Source organism: Macrobrachium nipponense, chromosome 16, assembly GCF_015104395.2.
Source record: "Macrobrachium nipponense isolate FS-2020 chromosome 16, ASM1510439v2, whole genome shotgun sequence".
Lineage (NCBI taxonomy): Eukaryota > Metazoa > Arthropoda > Malacostraca > Decapoda > Palaemonidae > Macrobrachium > Macrobrachium nipponense.
Window position 1 is genome coordinate 19,832,464 of NC_087209.1, and position 21,040 is coordinate 19,853,503.

Consider the following 21,040-nt stretch of genomic DNA (forward strand, 5'->3'; position numbering starts at 1 on the left):
AAACTCTGTTCTTAGTTAAAAGTCTCGAAGGAGGGAAACAAAACACGGTCCTACCTTGCTCCCTCTTTTCTCGCAACCACTCATCCATCTTTTTCAACGCCTTTTTAGCTGAAATTGACAAAACCAGCTTAATGAAAGTCGAAGAATCTGGTTTAGTATCCCTAGCATACTGGGATTCAGGTGAGGCGGGAGTGGCTGGTGAAAAAGATTCTGGAAAGTTATCTAGGAAAAAGTTGAGTAATTGTTTGTATGCCGACGACCAAGACTCCTTGCCTTCTACTGCTTCTCCTTCCTACGCTCCTGCTGATAAATTGTCCTCCGCTTGTTCTTGATCCACTGGACAGTCTAACTCCTGCTCCACCAACTGTAGTGGCTCTTGAGACTCCTCCGGTAAAGTTCTAATTAAAGAAGGCATAGAAGTAAGAAGTGGTTGCTGCTTCTTACCAACTACCCCCAAAATATTCTCTAATTTTTTATTCATTTCTACTAAGAATTTATTAGAATGCCCTGAAGAACCCAAAACTTGACTTAGTTTCATAAACTCTCTCTGTTCCCAGTCAATCAAATCAGGCGTATGGCCGCCTGATACTACCGAATCAAAGCGCTTGGGAGATAGGCGCCTTGCGGCTACCGAGTCCGAATCCGTGCGTCTGGTAGCTTGGCGTTTAGCAGCTGCTTCTCGAGAAGCCAGTCACTTTGGCGTCTGGTGTAACGCGGTTGTCGTGTCATCAGGCTGGCGCTTCTCTACTCACGTAAGCTCCTTCTCTTGTCTAGGTACATCAGACTGGCGCTTATCAGTCACCTCGCGACTGGAAGACTTACGCTTCCTCCTCTTCTTCAACATCAGTCTCTCTACTTCCTCAGAAGTCGAAGAGAATGCTTCTAGTGCCTCCCAAAAACTACATGACGGCTCTTCCACAGAAGCCGCGATCTTCTTCTAGGGAATTGCGGCTGGCGAAACTTGTCTCGTTCTCTTTAGTGGACGAGATTCGTCCTTAAACCTCCAACCTCTGCGAGGCGAATCATTTGCACTCAAAGAAGACGAAAGACACTTCTGCGATACTCCTTGAACACCTTTATAGCATTGCTCTTCTGCCTCAGCCAAACTTGCGGCAGAATCGCCTGAGGGGACGACTGCTTGGATGTCAATTCCGCTCGTCTCCCTTCGGCTTTCGGCATGCCTCCTCCCAATGTCCGGGGAGCTTGGCAGGGGTCCAGGCCTAGGAGAACGAGAGGACTGAACAGCTTCCTCCTCCAATGTACTATCACTTAACACAACACTTTTCTTACTCTTATCTAGCATCAAAATATGCACAGATTCTCCTAATTTATCCATTGCTGCCATAAGCACGCTAAATCTTAAATCCATCTGTTCCCATAAGCTGGCAACAGTGACGGGTTCGGGAACAACGGTGTCAGGGTCAGGTAATATGTTGGGCGGATCTGGGTTAGACATAGAACAAGGAAAATCCTGACTCTCTAATTCCTGAGAAGCTAAGGAAGAAGTCCTAGATGAAGCTTTCCTTAATTTATCTTTTTCTAGCTTTCTCATATAACTCTCTAACTCCTTCCAGCCTTATCAGTCAAATCCTTACATTCATCACATGTTAAACTTTTGCTACAGTTCTGACCTCTGCAATTAACGCACAAAGTGTGCAGGTCTAACCTAGCTTTAAGTAACCTGGTTTTGCAACCCTTGCTGCAAACCCTAAAGTGAGATCCCGAATCTGACATTATAAATTTAAACCCTGATGAAAATCACACAATTATTGCCTATCTGGCTAAATAAAGATAAATAGCAACTGCCCGAAAGCCAAATCACAAAGAGTATGTCACCAAATCGATGAGTATCCGTCGTAAAAAAGCAAAGAAATTCCACCAAATAAAACCGGTGTTCCGGTTGCGACGGCAGAAAATTCTGAGGTTTAGTTGTGGTAGTTCTACATTCCCCGGTAGAGGGAGGGGGTACGGGAATCACCTGACCAGTCAATTAGCGCTGCCGCGAAATTCGAAATTCTGCCGTGACGTCAGAGACTACAGCTATATGTAACTACCAGGTAAGTTGCATACGTAAAACAGTTTAGCATAGCCTATATCCAGATACAAAATGAATGTCTTAAACTTTTTTTTTAATAATGAGCTTGACCTTTTTAAAAATTAGCTCACACCAAGGCACATACCCACAGAAGTATAATTATGCATGTTTAAAATCAAATTCTGCTGTATACAGTTCAAAATCAACGAATAAGACCAGTTTTTCCTAATGAGGTGGAAGGTAAAGTCATACATTATGTAACATGTGTTAAGTAAGCCTTTTTTGTTAGGGCAGTCCACAACTCGATGAAAATTTCTGAATGCACTCATGACAGTCAACCAGCTAATAATAACCTCCTCTTCAATTTTAGGCCTACCTGAATGAAATAAATAATTATTAGACCATACCATCTATTTTGAGAAGAGCCTTACTGACCGATGACAAGCGGTTTGCTATTGGTATTTCTAAAAGGAACACAAAGTTCAAACAGTTCTCAATAACTGGTTTTGCACCTCTTTTCAGACTGATGGATGGATTCTCTTTAACAGAAGGGGGTGGGGATGGAGGGAGAGAAAAAAAAAAACAAAAACTGTTGGTTCTAGTTCTTAGCTTTTATAATAGTATGCCAGTTATACCTAATTATAATTTTGCAAAGAAATAGTAGAAAAGGCATTTTAATCCAAAAAAGTTAGGCACTCCATCTTCAATCTCAGTAAAATTCAAGTAAATATTTTACAATAAACATACTATTCAGAATTTGTTACTGATTTTAGTTCTTATCTGTTTTGATATTGTGTGAGCTGTAATTATAATTTTACAAAATAAAATGATTTTTTTTAGAAAAAGCATGTGTAACTTGGTAAAATTTATGATTGTCTTGTAAAAGAGGCCAAACAAGGGGTTATAAAATAGACTTTTACAACTTTTTTTTTTTTCATGTGCATTTGCTTATCTTCCTCTTTCCATTGATTATTTTTTTTCTTAAATTGACCAACCTCAAAGTTTGCCCGGCCTGGGGTGCTGCATATGCTGGGTTAATATATGTATTCTGTTCAGATTTTCCCTAAAAACAATCGATAAATCTGAATGCGAAAAAACTGCTGTTAATATACACTTGTAAAACTTTCTTTACAATATTCCTTAACCCTTCCAATACAACTTATGCACAGTCGAGTATTTAGCACCTATCCACATTAAGAACATCATTATACTATAAATAGTAATCTTTTATGTTCCACTTCACAAACTGGCCTACTTACAATTTGCGAAAATACTGCATGGATAGTTTGCCAGTTTTCGTAAAATCAAAATCCTTAGGGGACAATTTGCACCACAAAAATGATATGTAAATGCACTAAAAAAATTTGGGCGGCAAAAGGACTAACAAACTAAAACATTTTAAATGCACATTTTCAATTTCACACATCAGGTGATAGAATTTATGTAGTGGTTGGTTTAATTATGAAAAAATGAAATTCAGCCTTTAGATCCAACTTCTTTTGCCACAGCTGATAACATAATAAATGGTGTCTAAAGTGTTCATGGGAAATTATGTTATGTCTGGCACTGTAGAAATGTTTAAAGACTAAAAGATCCAAAAATGATATTGTTATAATACAATAAAGTTTCATACATACTTACCTGGCAGATATATACTTAGCTAAGACTCCGTCGTCCCCGACAGAAATTCAAATTTCGCGCCACTCGCTACCGGTAGGTCAGGTGATCTACCTGCCTGCCCTGGGCGGCAGGACTAGGAACCATTCCCGTTTTCTATCATATTTTCTCTCTTCCACCTGTCTCCTGCGGGGAGGCTGGGTGGGCCATTAATCGTATATATCTGCCAGGTAAGTATGTATGAAACTTTATTGTATAATAACAATATCATTTTCATACAATGAACTTACCTGTCAGATATATACTTAGCTGATTGGCACCCTTTGGTGGAGGGTAAGAGACAGCTAATATGGAATAGACAGGTAAACAACATATGTTGTAGGTATAAAAGAAAAACCTTGGTTCCTACCTGATAGGTGGTAGACTTCGTGGCTGTAGCCCGGTAGTCTGCATCACCTCAAGACTTTAGCGAGATATTAGATCTATGGCTAGAGTTCTTGTGGGTCTGTCGATGGGTATATGAACCGCTTACTCGGCAGAGCCTGAAAGGACTTTGTCAATGGGTACTGGACCACTTCTATGACAACACACCTTATGAAGGAGCATAACCAATCCTGACCACCTGATCCTAACCACCATGTTAGTATATAGAATTGTTCTGAGTTATCCCCGAACTCATTACAAACAACCCATAACTCGAAACTAAAACTCATTCATACAAAAAATTCTCAAAAACAAAAATTTTAATACTCCTCTAAAAGATATCACAAGAGTTCCTTACTGAACAACAGTGACTGGCCGCCAGTGCAGCACCGAGCCCTCTTTGTCAGCAGAAATCTAGAACATATCTAGTAGAAGGTATGTACAAAGTTAAGGATTGGTCTTTGCTCCCGTACCCAGTATCGTATCCGCCGATACAAAAGGCCCCAGAGAAAAACATTTCTCGTAGGTCACGCGAACGTCTTTAAGATAGTGAGATCCAAATACCGAATTGCACCTCCAATATGTCGTATCAATGATTTTCTTTAGCGACATATTCTTCTGAAAAGAGAGAGACGTCGCCACTGCTCTAACTTCATGAGCTTTTACTCTTAAAAGCGGAAAAGAGTCGTCAGGACAGAACTTGTGAGCGTCTGTAATGACGCTCCTAATGAAGAAAGCTAATGCGTTCTTAGACATGATTCTTGTGGGGTCCTTAATCGAACACCAGACTTTGTCTAGAGCCTCCCATTTGTTTCTTCCTTTGTAAGTAGAACTTCAAGGCTCTTACCGGGCAAAGAGACCTTTCTGTTTCTCTCCCTACTAGACTCGATAAGCCTTTAATCTCGAATCTCTTGGGCCAGGGATTCGATGGGTTCTCATTTTCGCTAGAAAAAGAGTTCTAAACGAGCAGAAGGCCGAGTCTCTGTTAAAGCCGACTTCATCTTCCAGGGCATGAAGTTCCCCAACTCTTTTGGCTGTCGCCAAAGATAGGAGAAACAAGCATTTCCTTGTTATATCCCTGAACGAAGCTAAATGGGGAGGCTCAAATCTGTCAGACGAAAGGAACTTGAGAACTACATCCAGGTTCCAGCTGGGAGGAGTTAGTTCCTTAGATTTTTGTCGTTTCAAACGATCTAATCAAGTCGTTGCAGATCTTTATTATCAGCAATCTCTAGGCTCTGTTTCTGAAGACTGCCGAAAGCATGCTCCTGTATCCTTTGATCGTCGGTACAGATAAGTGAGAGACCTCTCTCAAGAACAAAAGGAAATCAGCGATTTCGGTTATAGAGGTACTGGAGGAGGGACAAAACTTCTTTAGACTTACACCACCTTCTGAATACCTCCCACTTCGACTGAGAGACTCGTCTAGTGGAAGCTCTGCGGGCTCTAGCGATAGCGCTTTGCAGCTTCGCGAGAAAAACCCCTCGCTCTGACAAGTCTTTCGATAGTCGAAAGGCAGTCAGCGCGAGAGCGGGGAGGTTTTTGATGAAACCTCTCGAAGTGTGGCTGTCTGAGAAGATCCATCCTTTTGGAAGGGATCTTGGGAAGTCTACTGTCCACTCCAGCACCTCTGCAAACCAATCTTGTGCTGGCCAAACCGGGGCTATCAGGGTCATCCTTGTCCCGTTGGACGCTACAAACTTTCTCAACACTTGTCCCAGGATTTTGAAAGGGGGGAAAGCGTACACGTCCACATGAGACCAGTCTAGCAGGAAGGCGTCGACCACGAGAGCTCTTGGGTCTTCCACCACTGAACAAAAGACTTCCAGCCTTTTGGAAAGGAATGTGGCGAACAGATCTACGTGAGGAGTGCCCCAAAGATCCCAAAGACTCTGACACACCTCTGAATGAAGGGTCCATTCTGTATGAAGGACCTGGCTTCTCCTGCTCAGTCTGTCCGCCCTGACGTTTCTCGTACCCTGAACAAATCTTGTCAGGAGGGAGATGTTCCTCTGTGAGGTCCAAATTAGCAGATCTCTTGCTATCTCGTATAGAGACACGGAGTGCGTTCCTCCTGCTTCTGAATGTAGGACAGGGCGGTAGTGTTGTCCACATTTCACTTGGACCACACTGTTTGCACAAAGGGTTCGAAGAACTTTAGCGCCAAGTGAACTGCTAGAAGTTCTTTGCAATTTATGTGCCAGGACACCTGTGCTGCCTTCCAGGTGCCTGACACTTCTCTCTAGGTCCTAGTGTTGCTCCCCAACCCTTCTCCGATGCGTCTGAATACAACACTCGGCTTGGGTTCGGAACTTCCAGAGAAATTCCCTTGTTCTCTTTTTTAGAGGGGACAACCACCATTGCAGGTGTGGTTTCATCTCCATTGGAAGGAGAAAACTGTCGGAGAGAAGTCCCGTCTTCCAGTTCCATGATCTCCTTAGGAAAAACTGAAGAGGACGAAGATGCAGTCTTCCTAGAGGAAAGAACTGTTCGAGCGAGGAAAGGGTGCCTAGAAGGCTTAACCATTCCCTCGCCGAAGTCCGTTCTTTCCCTAAGAAGAGAGACTTTTTCCAAGCCTCTCACGATTCTCTCTTGCGAAGGAAATACTCAAAACCCCGAGAATCCATCTGAATCCCCAGATAGACCAAGTTCTGTCTGGGAATCAGCTGTGACTTCTCGAGGTTCACGAGTAGTCCCAACGCCTTTATCAGGTCTAGGGTCAAAGAAAGGTCCTCCAAACACTGTCTCTCTGTTCTGGCCCTGATGAGCCAATCGTCCAGATATAGAGAGATATTGACGCCTTTGAGGTGAAGAAACCTCGCCACATTCTTCATCAGGTTTGTGAAGACCGCTGAGGAGCTGTGGACAGGCCGAAACACAAGGCCCTGAACTGAAAGATCCTTCCCCCCGTCATGAAACGGAGGTACTTCTTCGACGAAGGGTGAATCGGGACATGAAAATAGGCGTCCTGGAGATCCAGCGACACCATCCAATCTCCTTGACGCAAAGCCGCCAGGACTGAGGCCGAAGTCTCCATAGAGAACTTCTCCTTTAGAACGAACTTGTTCAGAGCGCTGACATCTAGTACTGGTCTCCAGCCCCCCGAGGCTTTCGCAACCAGGAAAAGCCGATTGTAAAACCCCGGAGAGTTTTGCTCTAGAACTAATTCTATAGCTCTTTTGTCCCACATTTGATTCACCATCAGACGAAGAGTATCCCTCAGTACAGGGTCCCTGTATCTGGCTGACAGTTCCCGCGGAATGGTCGTTAGGGGAGGACTGTCCTGGAAGGGGATAAGAATATCCCTTCCTGATTATGGACATCGAAGAGGTCGTCCGAGTTTATGAGTGACCAGCGTCTGCAAATTCGAGAAGCCTGGCACCCACTGGTGTTTGGAGGTTGTCTGTCTCCTTTCCTTTCCCTTGTTAAAGGGACGGGGAAGAAGCTTAACCTGCTCCTCTCAGGACCTCTTCTCTTAGAGGGAGCTCTGGAGGGAGGGCCTCCTCGAAAGGGCTGAACCGTAAGAAGTCGGTCCTTTCTTGTCAACCGAAACTAGGGGTCTCTTCTTCCTTGCAGTTTGCAGGAGAAGATCCTGTGTCGCCTTCTCAGTCAGTGAACGAGAAATGTCCTTCACTAACTGAGAAGGAAACAAGAAGTCCGACATGGGAGCGAAAAACCAGGGCTGCTCTCTGTGAGGGAGAAACCGCCTTGGTTAAGAAGGCACTAAAAATACTCCTCTTCTTAAGGAGTACCGCTCCAAAAAGAGAGGAGATTTCTCCCGATCCGTCTTGTACTGCCTTGTCAATACAAGAAAGAATACTCAGAATGACTTCGGGGTCTAGACCTTCCGAGTCATGAGCCTTCTTAGACATCCCCCCAAGGGACCAGTCTAGGAAATTAAACACTTCCAAAATATGGAAGAGGCCCTTGAGGAGATGATCCGTCTCAGAAATCGCCCAAGACACACGAGCTCCATTCAACGCGTGTCTCCGCGATGAATCAACCAAGGTTGAAAAGTCCGCTTCGGCTGCCGCTGGGAGAGAAAGGCCCATGTTCTCCCCAGTTCGGTACCAGAAACCTCTCTTGCCAGAAAGTATGGCTGGAGGCATACAGAAGGTGGTTCTGCCCAGATCCTTCTTTGACAACATCCATTTGTCTAGAGACTGTAGCGCTCTCTTCATAGAGATCGTAGGTCTCATCTTCAAGACCGACGAAGACTTTGGTACAACCGCACTCGAAAACAGTGATCGAGGCGAAGGAGGAGCCGCAGGAGTCAAAGAATCTCTGTACTCCTGCAAAAGAAGGTCTGTCAGAACTCTATAGTTAGAGACTCCTTCTCTACCGTTACCCTCTTCTTCCGAATCTCCTTCTACACCGTGCGGAGAATCGGCCTGAAAAACGAGAGGATCTTCATCCCGTTCTCTCTCTACTGGTGACAAAGTCCTAGTAGGAGAGGGACTCATAGAGTGAACAGAATCTCTCTCAAGTCTAAAAGAAGTCTCGCGTCTGCTTGACTTCTCACGCCTGGAAAGCTCCTCGCGCTTGGCTGGCGCCTCGCGCTTGGCTGGCGCTTCTCGCTTGGCTGGAGCTTGTTGCCTGGCTGGCATTTCGCGCCTGGCTGACGCCTCGCGCTTGTCTGGCGCCTCACGCAAAGCTGACTCCTCGCGCCTGGCTGGCGTCTCGCGCTTGGCTGAATCCTCGCGCCTGGCTGGCGCCTCGCGCCTGGCTGACGCCTCGCGCCTGGCTGACGCCTCGCGCCTGGCTGGCGCCTCGCGCCTGAGCGTATCCTTATCCAGAGCAACTCGCTCGGATAGCTCCTGACGCTTGCAAGACTCTTCGCGCCTGGAAGACGTCCCATGTCTGGAGGACGCTTCACGTCTGGCCGGTGAAAGAAGACGAGACTTCTTAATAGGAAGTCTAGCGTCCTTCTTGCGAGGGGGATCCCTCGAAAGAACTCCAACCAAAGAGGCTATCTGCTCTTGAACTGCAAGCAATATCCTCTTGGAAGCCACACCAGCGTCCTCTTCAATAGAAGAAGCAGGAGAACTCGAAGGAGTGCGATCCTCAAATACCGTTCGAGGAGGCGTCGAAACCAGCTTAGCCTTCTTGATAGAAGGAGGAGCTTCCTCCGAGAAGCGTTCCGGGCTCGAGTCAAATGCGCTCTTTCCAGTGCCTTTTCAATGGCCTAGAAAGATCCGAGTCCTTCCACCCTCGTTTAGGTGAAGGAGAACCGGACGACGAGAAACAATCTCGTAGGACGCTTCTATTAAAGCGATCCTGAGCAGACTGTAGCGAAACAGAACCTGCTGAAGGGACGCCTGACCGTTGGGGATTCCCCACAACCTCCGTACGACTTTCGACTTTCCTACTCCTCTGGGTATGTGAGTTTGGAAGAGGTCTAGGCCTGGGAGCATCGCAGGGACGGTCAGACGCCCCCTCCACAACACTGGGAACACTCACTTCACTAAGTAATTCACTATCACTTCCCTTACCTTGCATGGCCGCCATCTTTGTCTTCATTTTACGAAGAGTAGCCTTCAGATTGGCGATTTCCGAAGCCGAATCCGAATGCAAAGACTGTGAGGATTCAGATACATAGGGAGAATCAAATTCATTAATAAAAGGAGAGTTAAGACTCAGAAAAAGGCTCAATAGGCCTTGTACTCACACTCTTTTGTGCAGCCCGTCTAATTCTATCCCTCTCTAACTTCTTCAAGTAAGAAGTTAGAGTCTTCCATTCATTAGCATTCAACTTTTCACACTCAATACAGGTGTTAGCCAAAGAACAGTCAAACCCCCTACATTTACGACATACAGTGTGAGGATCAACCGAAGCCTTCGGTATCCTCACCTTGCAGCCTACATTCACACACACTCTCACACTAACACTTGAATCAGACATTCTATCAGAAAAATCAAAAGCAAGTCCAAATCCAGTCCACAGTAGCGAATGCCAAAACAACGATCCAGTATGTCACCAAGAAATCCAATATAGATGATCAAAAAAGTCTTGAAAAGCAAACTCCAGTCAGGAGGTAGTAACAACAATGTTGATACCACCGGCGACAGAGAAAATATGATAGAAAACGGGAATGGTTCCTAGTCCTGCCGCCCAGGGCAGGCAGGTAGATCACCTGACCTACCGGTAGCGAGTGGCGCGAAATTTGAATTTCTGTCGGGGACGACGGAGTCTTAGCTAAGTATATATCTGACAGGTAAGTTCATTGTATGAAACAATGGATTTTAATGCAAAGAAATCCCATTTCAGACCTATGAAGGAATTTCTTGGGAGCAAAACCACTCTTCCAGATTGAAACAAATAAACAAAACTATATACAGGCAGTCCCCGAGTTACGAAGGTGTCGGCTTACGACGTTCCGAGGTTACGACGCTTGTCAATAGATGTTATTTCCAGGGTTACAACGCATGTTCCAGGGTTATGACGGCTACAACGCTCATCTGGGAGATGAAATATGACACCAAAAATGCAAAATAATCAATGTTTGAAGGTTTTTTTTTATGAAAAATGCCATAAGATTGCAGTTTACATAGTTTTCAATGCACCCAAAGCATTAAAAGTAAGGTTTTCTTAGGATTTTTGACGATGTTCCAGCTTACGAATATTTTCGGCTTACGACGCGTCTCAAGAACGGAACCCCCGTCGTAACCCGGGGAACGCCTGTATACTGTACTATTTACACAGTATTTTTATCAGGCATAAGGACTGCCGTAACAGAAAAGAGCTGCTCAACTCGAATTACATACCTTATAGCTCTAACCCAAAACTAATGAACAAACTAGGTCTAAAAGATGTAATGTTTTAGTATACCTATAACTGTATCTTTTTCAAAAGATATTTATTTCAACCAAAAATTTCTAGATTATCTATACTGAGCAAACACCATAAAATCATTAAACACATCTGCTATAAAGCATACAACCTGATTGATAATGGTATGCTTGTTAGTGTTACAATGTTACGTACTTTATTTGGAAAAAGCTGGCAAAAACCACTGAATACCTCAAGTCAGGTTGAATGTGGCTATGGAAGCAAGTTTTTACCATGGTTTGATGAAAAGTATCTCTAAATATGTGGCTACAATAGGTAAACTTTATCACCAGCTAAAAAAATTTACTTAAAAAAGATTTTACTACAGTTGCAAAAAGTGTACGGGATCACTAACAAACCTACAAATTAGAACTCTCCTTAGATTCTGATTAGACTTAAGCTACACACAAAAAAATACCCATGAAGTGACTAATATTGCACAACTTGTAACAGTACAGTAATCATCCATCGGATTTTTTAACTGCAGCTTTAGCCATACCCTAACCCAGACACGAGTCACCAGTTATAGTCCAACTTTTGAGTAATGAACCCTTTGGGTATGGCCACTTTATGCGCATCAAGATAAAATGACTGTTGGTTACTTTTACACTAGTCATAACAAAGACAACAAAGCCCCTATGTAAGGTTAAAGGGTATTATTGTACAAGTTGGTCTTAAATTCCTATAATATTTTTGTAATTTTTTTTATGTTCAGTAAATGCAACAACTTTTAATTTCAGGAATCCATAACAAATGTATTTACAGAAATATTTGTGGGATACAAAAATTATACTGTCACTTTGTTTATATGTGGTGATATATTCACTACTAAAGTATTTTTCAGAGTTCGGCCTAGTGTAACACTTTGTCTGGCATACCTTCTTGGTAATGACAACAGTTAACAAATGGTTTGTCATATATTTAACGTTGCTTAGCCAATCATACAATTCCTATTGTATCATGTTGTGTCAGTTACCCAGTGCTGCTGTTATAGTCTTTTTGGAGACTTGAATTTCTAAGATGTATGAGTTTAGAAGCCTTGAAATTGGTTGCATCTGATTTCTTCAGTGTTGTTGGTCTGTTTTTACATGAAAATGTAAAGTATATACTTATATTGTTAGTATGTATGTATGTATGGTCTTTTTACGTTGCTCAGAACCAGTGGTTACTCAACAACAGGTTGTATCGTTAGTAGGTCAAAGTAACTTCAATTTCATAAAAATTAATTTGGTTGATTTTCAATACTATGGCTATTGTATCAGAACTAGAGGAACTCCATCTCGTAAAACCAGAATACCACAGCGGCCTCATTCCCATCAAGAGCCAACTGGAATATTTACACCTTTTGTTTATGTTTTTGATTATGTTTCTATCTTTATTTTAAAGTTAAATGTACTAAACACTTTTGCACAAACTGGTACTTATCAGGGGGCAACTGAGTGGCGATGTTGCAGCCACTTCCCGAAAAAGTGATTGAATTATGCCATTATTTCGTAATTTATGAGAAACCACTTACTTTGAGAAGAGCATAGAGGTCTCGATATGCTGCCTGGATGGGCCACAACTCGACTGATGCTCATGGCAGCGAATTCAAGTACTTTTTTGGGAAGGTGGCCGCGTTCCGGGATTGGTGTCCGCTATGTCGCAGCTCAGTAATTTACCCTACTACTTGAGCACGTTAATAGTCTGCAGTTTTACTCTTCATCTTATTTAGTTTACATTAAGTGGTTCAACCTAACCCAATCAATTTTCATCTGACATCCTTTGTTTCACTGTGTAAGGTTTGTAGGCGTTAAGTTACAATATATCCTGGTTATAATCATTACCACATTTTATAAAGTTCCTTATTCTCCATGCCCTTTAAAACCCACATCACATACTGGGTGCAGCCATACGTATTGCAGATCTTGGAGAGGAGACAAATGAGTTATCAAAAATTTCTAGCAGAAATGTCAACAATACTCAATAAATATTGAAAATGTAAAAAAAAAAAAAAAAAAAAAAAAAAAAAAAAAAAAAAAATCCCAATACGTAAACTCAATTCCATAAGTGGGTACATTACAAAATTCTAGTAAGCCAGTAGGCCTACAATCAGTTAAATGCCCACATATATTCGGTTTGCTGGTGTTAATTTATGGAGGCCTAGTTCACAATAGCCTACAGTATTCATAACCAGGCATAATCATGCTATCAGTTTAGGTGTAAAGTGCTTTTTTGTGACAAATGTTGGCCTATAATGTTTTGTAAAGTTTTTGTAAAAGTGAATAAAATAAGATTAAAAAATGAAAATGAGCTTTTCAGGAAATATCATAGTTGATAATCTGTAGCATTTTCTTGTTTAAATGAAATTTGTAATCTTCATTATTAAGGTGCAATAGCCCAGGCAATTAATGTTTCATGGATAGACCTATTCAGCAGCCTAGCAAAAATAAATGTAAAGATGGCCTCACGAAGATATCGTTTATTAGGGTAAAACACCGTGTGGACTGGCCCAACTCACCGACTATCACGGATGGCCACCCTCTGAAAAAGTACTTTTAACGTGTCCTGACACCGGAGATGATGATGTTGGTGAGAGAAGGAGCTAAAGACCTCTACTCTCCTTTCGAAGTAAGTATTTTCTCCAAAGTTAGAAATTAAGGCCATATTTTAAGATTTAAACAGAGGGTAATGAAAAGGGTGGCCAACGCAGTGCAAACTTCACCAAAATGCTTTCAAAATTTTTACTTACAACTCAAAATATTTAGAAAATTGACGCCATCTCGATGTTTGCGGAGTTGCTTATGTCAATAAACTTCCCATTTCCTGTGCTAAATCCGCACACCACTTGTACCCATAGACGCTGGGGCACTTTCATCCCAACAATCGTACACCTGAACTCTTACCAGCACTTATTTGTACTTATTCAAGGGGACTATGGCCTTTTTTGCGGCGTTTTGCACTCTTCAATTGTTTATCAGTGTTGTCAATTGGCATGTGATCACCCTCCAAACTGGGTATAAGACTTAAACAAAACCAGGGAAATAAGTGAAATTAGCCTATCTATTTGTAGCATATATACATATTACAGCAATTTTATCATTACTGCATTACTATAACAACTAGAATTCATGGAAACAGTTTGTAAATGCATCGGCATATGTGTGACGCTCAACTAGATTGGCAATGATGAGTCATTTTTCCTTGCGTCGCCTGCTTGTAAGTATAAATCCGAAATATTTTTAATTTTTCGGGGTTAATTTGGTTGCAAAAAAGGGATAATAGACATGAATTAAATAAACATTTTGAAGTAAAGTTAAACTAAATAATGAGTAAAGTAAACAATTAAGGGAATAAAGCTTTGCACCTCATATTCAGTGTTGTCGTCTGCTACTTGTAACTGTGTTTGTGGAGTGAGTACTTAGGAACCAGGAACAGCAACGTGGTTCAAGTGCAATGTGTAGTGAATCAAGACCAAAATGTGTATAATTACAATCAAATAAGCACTGTGGAGTTTCAGTTGTGATGGCAGTAAGGATAAAACCACCAATTACAAGGTAAAAATGAATTCAGTTCAAACCATGACTCCGGGAATAAAAAGTTTCATACTTTCACTAATATAGGCAACAAAATGTTGTTTCATTGTGCTGATTACAACTGCAATCTTGAGTAAGCAACTGCAATCTTGAGTAAGATCAATAAAAACGTTACATATATACGCTAACACTGTTCAAATGAGTGCTGGGAAGGCTGGGAAAGATGGTGGATTGTCCGTGGTTAGACTGGCCAGCCTGACGATAGCCGCCATATTGGATTTCAAAACTGCCTTGAAAACATATTTTATGAAGAGCGTCATATGGGGCTTTCATATATCACATTATGTTGACGGAACTTCAATCTTTTGAATGGTATGCTTAAAGTTGTAATTGTATTCTTGTTTCACCAATTAAATATCGAGTGAATAAGACCCGGCCAGTGTGGTGACGATGGATCGTCCGTGATTGTTTACCCTAATACAACTTTATGACTAAACAATATACCTAATATGGGTTTACACTATAATAAAGTTGAAATGAGATAATTTGAGAAACTTACAGAGGTAATCGGAAATTTACTATCTATTGTTTACAGTTTTACACTCACCCCCGAGGGGCTCGTACTAAACATACTAGCGCCTTCACAGCGCTTCTGCAGTGTTTTGTGGTAGTGAATGTAAAAACAACAAAATATGGCAGATTTTCATTATTTCAGAAATTCCTAAAATTATCTCAATTGTAGTGTATTATATATAACCTTTTCTTCATAGTTTAAATAATTAAAAAATTACATTAGCCTAATAAACGACATCTTTGTGCAACCATCTCTTTTACAGGTAAAAATTGTGCATTTTTATTTCCCAGGCTAACTGAACACTGTACAAGATTATCAGAACATCTATATAGACCTACAGGGGATAATAAATTTTTCCTTAAAAGTTTGCAAACAAAGCTACTTAGCCTATGCCACTGAAATAGCCCAAAGCAGTAGGCCTCGCCTAGCCTTTGTTTATAATCTCATACATAACTGCTACTATCCAATATAGGTCTATTATCCCCTAAAATAACTTTGAAATAACCGATATTGACGACGTCTTGGCTTAGCCCCGTCTAAGGTAGGCCTAATCTAAGCATCCTCGTCTACACAAAGGAGACATGTGAACTTTAATGAAGCCATTGTTCTCCTGCCCGACGTAAATATAAGTTCTTTCGTGTTCATATAACAAGGGGCGATATTATGCGATTTTAAAAGGTCAGTTTAAAGGCCCCCAGGCCCAGTCATTGCTATTAACTTGTTAATGACCACGTAGCCAATTAATCTTTCCTAGGCTTACGGCTGACCAAAAATGGGTATAACGAAAGGAAATGAGGCATTAGGCTGAACTGGCGCCTTTCGCATAAGGCCAAGGCTACGAACGCGATGAAATACCTCGCACATGGAAGAAAAGGGCTTAGCAGAATCCCTTAAAAAAAAAAACAGAAAACGAACTAACAATGAATGAACCGTCACAAGGTTATATACGTACTTCTTTTGGGGCCTTTCACCTCCTCCTCCACTTATCGCCTTAAAATATAATTACGGAGGCACTTCTGCGGGATGATTTTCACGCAGTATAACAAAAAGTAATTCCCAAAGGCGCGAAATACTTCGGAAAGGGTCGAATTTACACCCAGATTTGACGGCTGCACTGACGAAGACCTGCTCAAGAACAATCACAACAAAGTCGCCATCTTGGATTTCCGGTGACTCCGCTTAACTATACTATTGGCGGGGCGCTTAAATTAACTTTATGGCTTTTCGTTGCAAAAAGTACATTTCCATTGGCACGCAACAAGACTTTTCATCAAGACTTACTTAAACTAAATGCTAATAAGGGTAATAAAGGGATAAAACAGGCATTTACTTCTTCTTCGCTGGGAAAATAGGATTATCCACGTTTCCTTTCAAGGGTGAGCTCTTCATAGCCCACGGAAACGAATTACAATCTGGCTTATAATATAAAGAGTAGTGGGATATTAAATACAAATCATTATGAAAGTATTCGCATAAAACCTTTTACATAAATATCAAGAATGAAATTACTGACCACTGCCATAACATTAAAAAGAGACACGAAAGTCTGATTGATGAAAACAACTCGTTTATGTAAACATCAGAGCACATGTGTTGTTAACCTTTCGGGAAAGCAGGTAAGGATATCTCGCATGAGTGCTAATAATTATGGAAGGCACAAAGGGTAACATAAACACCTGCAGTCAGCGTGACTGCAAGTAAACAACTGTTACTAGATATTTGCATTCGACCTTCGGCCACAACAATAGACTCGCAGATGGAGAAAGTAAAACATTAAAATAGAAGAATCCAAAAACATTCGGTTATAAAAGTATTGTTTCATGACTAGACTACAGATGAAGTGTAATTATATAGCTATTCAACCAGTTGAAGTTAATATCTGTTTAAAGCTACAAATTTCATATGACCATTATAACATAAACATGAAGAATCTTACCAGACTTACTTGCTCATGATTCAGAGTTTTCTCTCCATGCTCTAAAAAGTTGATGAAAAGTATGTCCATCTGCAGCTCTGGATGTAAGAATAGAAAAGATTACAGAGTAAAACATTTATTATTTAAAAGATTTAGCATTGCCTCATGTCCATTTATGAATATGGAAATCATAACAGGTAAGCAGGTAAATACATGAGCGACAAAAGATGCATAAGTGGCCTTATAAAAATATTTGCTTATATTCTAAGCTAGTGTCCAACTTTCGAGAGGAGAAAGGCGATTCTAGTGTTGGACTCTCCTCATAATTAATTGGCAGCCTTTTCAAGAAAGAATACTACGTCAGAAGATGTAGCCTAAATGGAATATCTAAATAAAATGCCAGTAGACAGTTCGGCGCAACAAGAAGGGATTAGGAGTTAGCCAGAATGTGAAAGGCCTTAATGCAGGTTTGACATTTAATATAAATGGATCTGCCAGGAAGGGAATTTAGGAAAATAAGGAAGGGTTAGAAACCACTGGAAACGGATTTCGATGACATATTTTGAAAGATGTTCGATACAATAAAAAGGATCAGATGCCATGGAAAAGAAAGTTCAACAAAATGACTAAGGATTAAAGTTAATAAAATAGTGGATTCAGTATAAACAGAACGGGTTAGATGTGATTAGAAAGTTGTTCAGAGTAATTAGAAAGGATTAGACCCAACCAGAGAGTTTGAAAAGTTTAAAATGGATTAGATACCATATGAAAAGATCAGTAACAGTAACTAAAGTAGGGCTTCCATTTACGAAAGACAACATTCCCTGCTATTTGGATTATTTGTGGAAAGTATGTTCCACTGCAGCCTGTATGAAGGTCAGAGAATCGAGTAGCATCCCCCACCCCCCCTAACACAACTAAAGAAAGAAAGAAAGAAAGAAAGAAAGAAACTTACACTGCTGAGTGATGCAATATTAGTTTGGGGTCTGGATATGTACTAACGTAAACCAAGGTGAAAACATAACGAATGGAAAGAATAATGTACGGAATATACGGTATTTTTTTTTTTTTTTTTTACTCTCTTTCCTTTGAATTTTCTATCTCGCTTCTTTGTGGGTTGTCTTGCAGTCTTTCTTGTACGTCAAGTTCCATTTTAAAGTCATTTACCTCTTTCTATATACTATATTCTTCTCGTTTAATGTTTCCAGTACGTGAAAAGCTGATGTTATAGTTTTAAAAAAGGCTGGGTGTGAGGAAAAAGCGTTTCATTGTAACAAAACATACACAGCTGGTCTTATCAAGAATAGGTACTACGAGGGTACGTGTACCATTCTAAACGATTATGTTCAACTTAATCTAAAGGACCCCATACATTGAACGATTATCTGTATCGTTCGCAAAAATATTGAGTATGGACCCCCATACACTGAACGATTGTCGTTATCGATAAACACACACACTATTCAGACAGTATGAACGATCTCCGCACCGATTTCGGTCTGAACAAAGATTTTGTCTCGGGAAGACATTGCATCATCTCTAGAAGAGACGTGCGCGATAGCGTTATATCGGCAGACAAACGCATACATTGAACGACTTATGTATGGCAGACTTAAGTCGCAAGCCAGCAACCTGGTCGTGCCAGATTTCCGCCGAGATCTGTTCAGACAAGCCCATACACAATGCGAACGATACAGACAATCGTTTAGTGTATGGGGCCCTTTTAAGACAGGCTGACAAGCAGAGTCCTCGAGGAGAGAGATCATTTTGAAAACGGCAGTTAACAGATTAGGCTTACTTGTCTTGGCTCTCGTGACAACTTGAATATCAAGGCTGTTCAATGATCATCTCATGACAGTGAAGGGGGGGGTGTTAAAAAAAAAAAAACTGCTGAAAAATGATACACTAAAAATGAAAAAAAGGGGGGTGGTTTAAAAGGTGTTTGAAAAGGAAGAATGCTGGTTAACTGAATAGGGTGCTACAATTGATAAATGATGTTAAACAGGAAGTTCAGGATCAAGAATAGATGAAGAAATCTGGTTTCAGTTCTTCGATTGCTCTTATTAGCACGAGATGTAGAGATTTTTGCTCTTGTAATGTCCTTCGTTCTTTTATATTAATTTTCAGTATACAGTATACGTCTGAGGATTATAAAACAAATAAAATTAATTTAGTTTAGTGTCTTATCACATATACATTTTCCCTTTCAGGAGTCCTTAGAAGGATCAAAACAAAGTAACGCAAGAGTAAAGAGTATTCCTTTATCCCAAAATATTTGAAGTACCTGTAAGTTTAGTACAGGAATGGACACGCGGTACCGAAGGGTGGAATAAAGCTGGTTACTCAAATCAGTCAATCACCTCTGGGTGTACCTCCATTCCTGTAAGAATCACTTATCTATCAAGTTCATCGAAAGAAATGACAAAAGGACAATGCTGCGTAACAACCAAGATATTTACCTGGCTTTCCAGGAGACACAAGTGATAGGACTTACTTAATTAAGAGGGCTGGGGAGCAAAGTTCCCAAATGGAAGGGAAAAAGTATTTAAATTTAACAGTATGTTCCATATCGAATAAAATAGAACATAGAATTTAGGCCACAGGCCGAGCGCTGGGAACTATGAGGTCATTCGGCAGAAACGCAAATTGACAGTAAGTCTAGTAAGATGGTTTTGAAAGGTGCTAACAGGAGGGAAACGTCGCAGCTGCACTTGAAATCAATTGTTAGAGAGGGTGGAAAGTAAGATGGAAGAAAGAGAAGATGAAAGGAGGTAAAGTAAAATGAATGAAAGGGGTTGCAGCTAAGGGACGCTGCAAAGAACCCTTTAAGTCCACTGACGGCACTACTCCCACCCCCACCGAGGAGTATGTTCTGAATTACTTTGGAGTTTTTGACCTACAAAGAACGCTACCACCTGTGAGAATTTTAAAGATGACCACTGGTTACATCGCACCAAGTAAAGTACTATGGAAAATACAAAATAATACAGAATTTGTATTTTGCTGAATGTGTTTGTTTTTACATTAGATATTTGTTACATCATTCTTTGTGATCACCGCGACAAAGAACGACATAACTGCCCATGAAATATGTCAATATCTGATGGATGTTAGATTAGTAACTGCTTAAAACAAATGTTACTAGAATGTGTTCTTTGTCGTAGGTCCAACAAATTTAGACTCCGGAGACTCCCTCCCTCTCTCACACACACACACACACATAATATATATATATATATATATAATATATTATATATATATATATATATACATATATTATATATAACATTACATATATATCAATGGCATAGTATTATATATATATCTATATATATATTATATATATATATATATATATACATATATATGCATATATATATATATATATATATATATATATATATATATAGTTATTCATTATGGCTCATCACTACGGAAAATTTAATATCGTCTTTTAAAGTTTGTTACAGCAAACCACAGTGATGATTTCATTGTCACTTAAAATAGAAATAATATAATAATAATGATAATAATAACAGGAGGAGGAGGAGGAAGAGGGGGAGGAGGAGGAGGAGGAGGAGGACGAGGAGGAGGAGGAGCAAGCTTACTATGTCCCATAGGAAAGCCTTGTTAGACTTTAGTCGGAAAATGCAGGAATTCTTAGTTCTCATACCTTGGAGTGGTGGTTCTCTAAAGAATGCTCAGCGCCAGAATTTTCCTGCTACTTCCATTTCCGCAAAATGGACGGGAAACCCATCGCCTCTGTTTTACCTAATGCCCGAGAAAGTTATAAGGAAGGCAGGCCACGGAGCCAGGGAAATCAGAAGCTGCTATAGTGGTTAGTGTCATGGTGGGACTCAGATGTCGCGGGTTCGCATCTCACCCAGGCCGATGAAAAATCACTGGCTCTGTATCATGATAAGTTACTGCTACAGTGTGGGTCTGTGGTGGGAGGTTGAAACCAACATTCTTCGGAAGCTTGAATTTCAAGTCAAAGGCCCTCGTTCGCTTGTTCCATGTGAATAGGTTTCATCCGATATAATAATAATACTAATGGAAACAAAACCATGTAATCCCAAGAGGGTTTATTTAATTCTTCGGGACGAAGGGTTTGATAAAACTTCCTTTCCTA

At 40.8% G+C, this 21,040-nt stretch overlaps 1 protein-coding gene across 1 annotated transcript in view; it reads right to left on the reverse strand.

The window, feature by feature from the left end:
- The window catches only part of LOC135195591 (F-box/WD repeat-containing protein 7-like), a 67,063-nt gene that overhangs the window by 40,862 nt on the left and 5,161 nt on the right, over nucleotides 1–21,040 (reverse strand). Inside the window, 1 exon segment of the mRNA XM_064221907.1 lies at nucleotides 16,939–17,006. Within this exon segment, the coding sequence (XP_064077977.1) occupies nucleotides 16,939–16,998 (60 nt within the window). The 5' untranslated portion in view covers nucleotides 16,999–17,006.